Genomic DNA, 8342 nt, shown 5'->3' on the forward strand with positions numbered 1-8342 from the left:
CTCACCATCTCCAAGGCGGTGCTGGGGCTTGCGCCCTCCGGAGACCCCCCTTCGTCCCGTGAGCACTCGGGGCCCGCGTCCTCCTCGTACTCCGTCAGACAGTCCGACTCCTCCCCTGGAATGGCGTGGGTGAAGTTGACGCGGCTCAGGACTGGTCTGACCTCTCCGGCCACGTACATCATCCCCACCCTCCTAGGGTGGCCCTCGGTCCCTCACCATCAGCACAACCGTCGGAAACGGAAACGTAGCTCGTGGTGGGCGGCTCGATCCGGGACACTATCTCCGCCAAGTCGGTGAAGCCAGAGCTGGGGAAGGCGAGCACCTGCCGGGTAATGTGGATGAGGCTCTCGGCGGTCATCTGAGGTGTGTGTGTTCGGGGGGTGGGGGTGGGGTGGGCCGGGGTCCAGAGGGAACTGGGGTTGGGGGGGAATCTGTTGTCAGAGGGGCCCTGCTGATGGAGGAAGGCGCAAGCTTACGTCTGCACGGCGGCTCTCGTTCAGGTCGGCAGACCACCGGTCTGTGAGCATCTTTTCAATGATGTCGCCCCGGCTCCAGCCCCCAAAGACGGTCGATCCATACTGGTAGCCCACATCCTGCAGGAAATGAAGGGGGCTTGGGGCCATGTGTGCAACCCCCAGAATGTTCCTCTCTGCTTATCCCCACCATGCCTGCTCCTCCCCTGGCCCCTCAGAAGCCTGCTGCTCTGTAGGAGCTGGCATTTGAGACTACATAAAGTTCAGACTTGGGTGTACTTAGCACACTCACCCCCATGTCCTGTGATCCTGTGCCCCTACCAAACATTACTAATCTGTCTTAGCACATTTCTTTCCCAACTCAGCCCCACGGAGTGTGTCAAGTGTCAAAGGACAGGTGGCAGTGTGTAAGCTTATTTCAAGCTCTACAAATAAGTATTAGTCGTTCAGTCATGTTCGACTGTGACCCCATGGACGGTAGCCCACCAGTCCCCACTGTCCATGAAATTCTCCAGGCAAGAATACTGGAGTGGGTAGCCATTCCCTTCTCCAGGGGATCTTCCTGACCCAGGGATGGAACCTGGCTCTCTGGCACTGTGGGCAGATTCTTTACCATCTGAGCCACCAGGGAAGCCCTTGCAAACATGTGCTATACCCCTAAATATCACCATCTCCCATGCCCACTACAGACATCACTAATCCATCATGGCTTGCCTTCCCAGTGAGCCTGGAAAGGGCATCAAACATTTTTTACTCAGCGCACTGGACAGGCAGCTACTGATGCTTTCTTTTTTCTCTTTTTGGCTGCACTATGTGGCAGGCAGGATCATAGTTCCCCAGCCAGGAATTGAACCCACGCCCCCTGGAGCAGAAGCTCGGAATCTTAACCACTGGACCAGGGAAGTCCCCAGCTACTGACCATTTTCTCTTGGCATGCACTAAGATCCATTTTTCTGGACCAGTGGCACATTACACACTGCTGCATTCAGTGCATCACAAACCTGTGGCAGACATTACTAACTGACCATGGTGTTTATTCCCACCAACACAGAAATGGTGTTAGAAATCTCTACACTGTGCTTCAGGCCACGCAACTTGCCTGGTAGTTCATATATAGCGCATGTGCAGCCACGCCCCCTTGTGACACTCATTGTAGACATCACTAATGGATTACCGTTCTATTCCCCCCAGATCCCAAACAAAGCCCTAGACTATTTCCCCTTCTGTGGTTTTGGGCTTTCAGAAGTAAAGGTCTACCGGCCCACCACACTGTCACCAGGTGGCTCTCACCAACTCACATAGATCTGGTCGAACTTCCCGAAGTCCATGGTCTTGAAGCAGTCGATGGGTGGGCGCAGGTACTCACAGTAGGAGCTGGACTTCACAACCTCCAGCTGTCGCACGCAGGACACGTAGGCCAGGCGAGACTGGATCTCTGCCATATCTGGAACCTTGATCTTGTCTGCCCAGGGATTCAGCCGCTTCCACAGAAGCCACCAGCCAGACAGGCTGTCCCCGTATGTGCTAAGGTCTGTCTCGTCCTGGCTCCCCACGTCGATGGCGATGACTGTCTTGGCACCCATGCTGCGGGCGATGTCCGCTGTGGGGCCAGGGAGTCAGCTGGGGGCTCCCCACCAGTACCGGGGCAGGGAAGATCAATCCAGTCCCACAAACACCATCACTCACATGGTCATGCTAAAAAACCATGTGAACGACATGTAGGCATGCAAAGGGGTATGTATGGATGGATGTAGAGGCTGATGATGTGTGGGAAGTGGGGTTGGGTGTTGGCGCTTTGGGGTTTGGGGAACCAGGGCCAAGGGAATGGAGAAGATGGAGCACAGGGACAAAATCACTGTGGAAAGACACACGAAGTCAGATGCATGGGGAACAGAGACATGGAAGGAGAGTGACACAGAGAGAGAGTATAGTAAGGACATCAGGAAAGAAAGGTGAAGGGATCAGTCATGGAAACAGACAGTGGGTCTGAGATGCAGGGAGACAGTGGTGGAAGGAAACTGACAGGGAGATGTGGGAATAAAGACACCCAGAGAGGGACTTCCCTGTTGGTCCAGTGGTTAAGAATCCACCTTCCAATGCAAGGGATATGAGTTCGATTCCTGGTTAGGAAACTAAGATCCCACATGCTGCAGGGCAACTAAGCCCTTGTGCCACAACTGGAGAAGCCCCATTGCACTGCAACTAGAGAAAGTCTAAATACCTCACCAAAGAGCCCACATACCACAATGAAGACCCAGAGCAGCTAAAAACAAAAAAAGACACCAGGAGACACAGCCAAGGGAAGAGAAACACAGGGGACCAGAGACAGCAACAGAGACAGGTGGGAGAAAGAGACAGAGATCAGTGGCCAGAGATATGGAAGGATAGAGAATCCAGGTAGAATAAGAGACCTCAAGACTGAGACAAGACAACAAAGAGCTGGTTCAAGGAGATTCAGGGGAGCAGGATGGATAGGGGAAGGGGTGGGGTGATGGCACAGTGTGTGTGGGGTGCTGTGGTCACAGTCTGTGTGCCCCACTGAGGGTCCCTGTGTGTGGGGGTGCCTATGGACAGGGCCTATAGCCACGCCCATTCCCCAAAGACACCTGAGTCTCCATCAGACTGCTTGTGTCCCTCACAAGTTTTTGTGTGTGCACGCGTGCCGTATGCACCCTTATCAGATATATGCAACTCTTGTCTGTATGTTTGTGAATACACCCACCTCTGGGTGGGTATACCTCTGTACACACCCAGTACTGTTTGTATTCCTTTCACATGGCCCTAGATCAACGTCTGTGTATGTTTCCTTGTGCGTCCAAGCATGCCTATCCATCAGAGTTTGTACACACCTGCTCACGTGAATGTGGTTGTGTGAGTGCATGTATCTATTTGGACTGCCTGTGCCGGAGTTGGCAAACCATAAAAGGCCAGAGGAAAAATTATTTTGGCTTTTTAGGCCGTGTGGTCTCTGATGCAATTATTTGACTCTGCTGCACAGACACAGCCACAGACAAAAGGTTAATGACTGGGAGTGGCTGTGTGCCAATAAAACTTTATTTATAAAATCAGGCAGGGGGCTGAACTTGGTGTGCAAGCGAACTGTGTGGATCCCTGGCTTATGGGACCTCAAGCATCTGTGTAGCCAGCATAGGTGTCTACTTGTGTTTGCACGCTTCTGTGTGTATGGAATTTTAAGTTGCAAATGCCCCTGTCTCTTGTCTGCATGCTTCAAGTCAGCAGGTGTGAGAGAAAGCTGGTGGTGGAGGCACCCCACCCATTTGTGTGTGTACGTGCATGTCCAGCACAGCACATGCGTGCATCCTACACATGCACATACCAGCTGTGAGCTCGCCCGTGTGTCCACACAGGGGGATGAGCAGGTGGCTACTTGCCTGGCAGGTTGTTGATGTAGCCGCCGTCCATGAGGAGGTGCCCATCCTTGGGGTCGCACAGCGGCGGCAGGTAGCCCGAGAGAGTCATGCTGGCACGCACGTATCGCCACAGGGAGCCTGCCCAGCGGGACACACAGACACAGACACGCACAGGCACACTCAGACGCACTCAGAGGCCCGGCCAGCCCCGTGGGCTCGCTGACCTGGCACGTTGTTGACGAAGCACCCATCCACCAGCAGGTGCCCGTCCCTGGGGTCGCAGAGCGGGGGCAGGTAGGGGCAGTAGGAGGCACTGGCCCGGACGTAGCGCCACACGCAGCCTGCGGGGACGGGGGGTGAGGGGGTGAGGCGCCCGACAAGTCTCCCAACCCCCCCGCCCTCCCCAGGACAGACATACCTGGGGCCCTCTGGGGCATTAGTGGGTGACGGTTAGTGCTCAGCAATCAGGCCAGGAGGGATGGTCACTCATGTTAACAACTTGGCTGCCCCCCCAGCACCCACTCCCCAAACGGCCCCAGTGGTTGTGGTTGGGCCGCCTGGGGGCACGCACCATCTTTGTGGACACGCATGGCTGAGGAGGTGATATCCGTGGTCACATTGAAGTATGGCAGCCACAGGTCCTGCAGGAACAGGGACCGCGATCCAGGAGGACTGGGGACGCCTGTGGGGAGGGGTGGGGTGGGGGGGCATGGGGGAAGTATGTACCTCGATCTGCTTGTCCTGGAAGACACGGTGGATGCTGCGGTTGAAGGCTGACCCCGTGAACATGGAGGTGACGGGGTAGGTGAGGTCCAGTACGGGCTCCAGCACCGAAGTCATGCTCTAGGGGTGAGGAGCGAGCTGGGGTCAAACAGGAGTTATTTGGGGGTCACTGACTAGTAGGTCTTTAAGGGTCTTGATTGTTCTAGCTGGGAGCTGGGGGCTAGGATCACTAGCCTGGAAGTCACAGGGGTCATCCAAGGTCCTGGAGGTATCTCTATAAGCATCTGGATGGGCTTCACAGGATTAAGTCAGGGAGGGTCAGGAGAAGTCCAGAAGCCCCTCTGAGGTCAGGTTTTTCAGGGTGCTCCTGGGGTGGGGGGACCCTTCCCCATCACCTCCCCACCCCTTCCCCATAACGCACACCTTAGCCCACTCCCGGGCCCGCTGTTTAGTGCGGCTGGCGCTCCGCTCCTCGGCGTACAGGGCCCCGATGAAGGAGCCGATGGACGTGCCACCCACCAGGTCAACGGGGACCCCCGCCTCCTCTAATGCCTTCAGCACCCCGATGTGTGAGCAGCCCCTGCACGGTGGAGGAGACTCAGTGACTTGCTGGGGATCCCCTAAGCCCCACCCCGAGGAATCTCCTCCAGTCTCCCCCACCAGCAAGGAACGTGGTGCTAGCCGAGTCCCTGTGGGATCCTGCTCAAGGAGTCAGCTCCACCCCTCAAGGCACCTGGTCCCGCCCGTGCCGGCACTGACCGCACCCCTCACCTGGCTCCGCCCCCGCCCAGCACCAGGGCGATGGTGTTGCCCGTGAGCACCCGCGCCAGGCGGGAGAAGTCGCTGTGCCGGTCTGCGCGCCTCGAGAAAACCTTCTCATAGAGCTCGTGCTGGTATGAGGGGAGAGAGACATGGCGTATAAGGATGGGGGTGTAAGAGGCACCCTCTGGACCTTCAACACACCGCCACGCCCCTCTGGCCTCTAAGCCATGCCCCTCCACTAGCCACGCCCCCGAAGGGTTCTGCCAGTGGACCTGCGCCCCACAGCACCCCTCACCAGCTTGGCCGGGCTGCGGCGTGAGAAGAGGCGGCGCGGACAGCGCAGATGCAGGTGTCCCGAGCACCAGCTGCGCATGTTGAGCCACTCCACAGTGCGTGTGGGGCCTGCACCCTCCTCGCGGTGCAGAAGGACCAGCTGCTTGAGGGCGCGCACTGCCGTGTTCTCCAGCATCTGCTCCAGCTGCATGGGGGGGTGGGAGTGAGGAGGACTGAAGTCACTCTCACCGGTGGTTTCCTCCTCGCCCCCCACACCTGGCCCCCTGGGTTCCTGGTCACCTAGCCCCAATGGTGAAGGTGCACATGGCCTGGCACAGGCACCCAAGGGCCTGGGGCGGGATCCCAGGGATGGGGGTCACTGTGCCTGGTCTCCGGACCTGGCCAAGTGTGGGCTCCTGGTCGCCCAGCCCCACGATGAGGATGCAGTCGGCCTGACGCAGGCAGCGCACAGTCCAGGGCGTCAGCGATGTGTCTGTTTGGTAGAGCACGATGCGGTGCGTGTCCTCCTGCTGGGCCAGCCACCCTGACAGCCGGAATTCTTGGATGCTAGGGTGGGAGTGGGGAGGGTCATCTTGGGGCTGGTCAGGGGTCCCTGCCCTCAGAGACCATGTAGCTCCACTGCTGTGGGGACGTGGATGTGGACATTCAAGGCCTAGACATGACTACATCCTCTAGGGACCAATTCACCCCACTGTCTCCCCAGTGGCCAGAGGGATGGGGGCCCACGCTCCTTGTTTCACAGCCTAGAACTCAAATGAAACTGAAGGAATCCTACGTTCTGAGCTCATCCCTGTGCTCCCCGTCCCCATACCCCAACACACACCTGTCCAGTGCAGAGGCCCCCAGGCGGGCCCGGATGATGTCACTGTTGAGGAGGAGCGTGGGGCCTGGAGATGGATGAGTGAGGAAGGGTGTTTAGGAACCTGGGCCAACAGAGGTGGGGCCTCTCCCATGAGAGAATACCACCTACTTGGCTTACAGGGCCTTGTTCCAGCTCCACCCCCACCCTGACCCACCAAGGCATTTCCATTCCTTGACCAATGCCCCACCCACACGCGCCTTGCCCCACGCAGACCAAAGGCCTGCCCTTGCCCACGACTGACCAATGGCTTGCAGAGCGTGCTGCAGCTCCAGCATGAAGGCCACCATGGGCACCTCGGCACACACAGGCAGCACTGCCACTGTTGACAGGTTGCTGGCGGGGTTGGTGAGCTCCGAGTGAGGGGGGACACCTAGTCCCGAGCCTGCTGAGACCCCAAAGGATGGTATTTGCTGTGCGGTCCTGTGTTTGGAAAGGTCAGCTCTCCCCCACCTTCTCAGAAATCCCTTCTCCTTGTCCCTCAGCTGAGGCTTAGTGACGCCATACTGAAGATCATGGTCTCAATCCTCGTCCCACAGCCTCAACCACTGTCCTTGATAAGATGTGGTTATCTGACCCTCAGTTTTGGCCCAGTCTCCTCAGGGGGATCCATTACACAACTGTATAACCCTTTCTGTTTTCCACTCTGCCTACATGGACTTGATCTGTGCCCCTACCCATTCTCGCCTGGGCGGGGCGGGGGGTGTCTCTGTCCACTAAGAGGACTTGAACACAGAACTAGCCTGAGATAAAGATGTTTCTGACCCACCTATTGCATCTCAGCTTCTCTGCATACACCTTAGACTAAAACATCGACCCCATCTCTTGATCAGACCTCTCACTGCCTCTTCTCCACCAATTCCTATAACAGTTTTGTTGTTGTCGTTCAGTTGCTAAGTCATGTCCGATTCTTTGGGACCCCAAAAACTGCAGCATGCCAGGCTTTCCTGTCTTTCACTATCTCCCAGAGTTTGCTCAGATTATAACAATCTAAACAAGTTCAAATGCCTTTCTGGTTGCTACAAGACTTGCCCTGGCCCATTCCTCCCCCTCACTCACTTTCCCCCTTAAAGTGTTTCAACACCACCAAACCCTTTCGGAGTCTTGTCTTGTCCCATCTCATTTATCAAGTCTCTGCTCATTGTCCTCAGAAAAGCCTGCCTCCTTAGGTTAGTCACGCCCCAGCAAGACTCTCTTTTGTTTTCTACACAGTACCTTAACTGACATTGTACTCTTTCTTTGTATTTTAAAAACTGTTATCTTGCAAGCCAAGCCATAAGCCATTCTAGGGGCTTTGTCTGTCTTGTGTACTTTCCCACCACCCTGCACACTGCAGGATGCCCAGCACACACTAGATGCTCACTAGAAGCTGTCTTCGTAGCATCACAGAGAGGTTCTCAGGGGTCTGAGATTTTTAAAGTCCCTGCCCCATAGCTGCCCCAGAATCACATCAAGGGTGTCCTGCCAGCAGAGTGGGAGTGAAAGTGTACTTGGGCACAGAGTGTAGGACTAGGGGGAAAGTCTGTCGGGGAAGACTCTGGGTGTAGGGATGATTCATTGCCATGGCTCACCTTGGCCCCACCCCAGAGATCCAGGTGTCAGGGCTGACTGGGCAGAAGCCCCCAGGCGAAAAGGGAAAGTAGAGGTTGCTTAGGCTAGTCCAGGGTCAGGTCACCATAATTGAAAACATCGGGCCCATATTTCTGCACGCCTCAAATCCGACCACTTCCCAGTGTATCCTAGCTGGGAAAATTCACCTCCCAGTATGCCCTGGAAGGGAACCACACCTCCCAGCATGCACTGAAACTGAGAAATACAACTCCCAGCATCCACCAGGACCAGGAACCACATCTCCCACCA

General features: G+C 56.4%; 1 protein-coding gene across 1 annotated transcript in view; it reads right to left on the reverse strand.

Moving 5' to 3' along the window:
- PNPLA6 (patatin-like phospholipase domain containing 6) overlaps positions 1–8342 on the reverse strand; it is a 25770-nt gene that overhangs the window by 520 nt on the left and 16908 nt on the right. Inside the window, exons 24-36 of the mRNA XM_010828293.1 lie at positions 6727–6867; positions 6447–6510; positions 6001–6169; positions 5625–5807; positions 5339–5457; positions 4991–5147; positions 4571–4687; positions 4416–4485; positions 3866–3982; positions 1772–2073; positions 477–593; positions 217–322; positions 6–115 (exon numbers count right to left, since the gene is read on the reverse strand). Of these exons, the coding sequence (XP_010826595.1) occupies positions 6–115; positions 217–322; positions 477–593; positions 1772–2073; positions 3866–3982; positions 4416–4485; positions 4571–4687; positions 4991–5147; positions 5339–5457; positions 5625–5807; positions 6001–6169; positions 6447–6510; positions 6727–6867 (1772 nt within the window). The remainder of the gene's footprint in view (positions 1–5; positions 116–216; positions 323–476; positions 594–1771; positions 2074–3865; positions 3983–4415; positions 4486–4570; positions 4688–4990; positions 5148–5338; positions 5458–5624; positions 5808–6000; positions 6170–6446; positions 6511–6726; positions 6868–8342) is intronic.

The sequence above is a fragment of the Bison bison genome, unplaced genomic scaffold, assembly GCF_000754665.1.
Source record: "Bison bison bison isolate TAMUID 2011002044 unplaced genomic scaffold, Bison_UMD1.0 scf7180017864492, whole genome shotgun sequence".
Classification (NCBI taxonomy): Eukaryota; Metazoa; Chordata; class Mammalia; order Artiodactyla; family Bovidae; genus Bison; species Bison bison.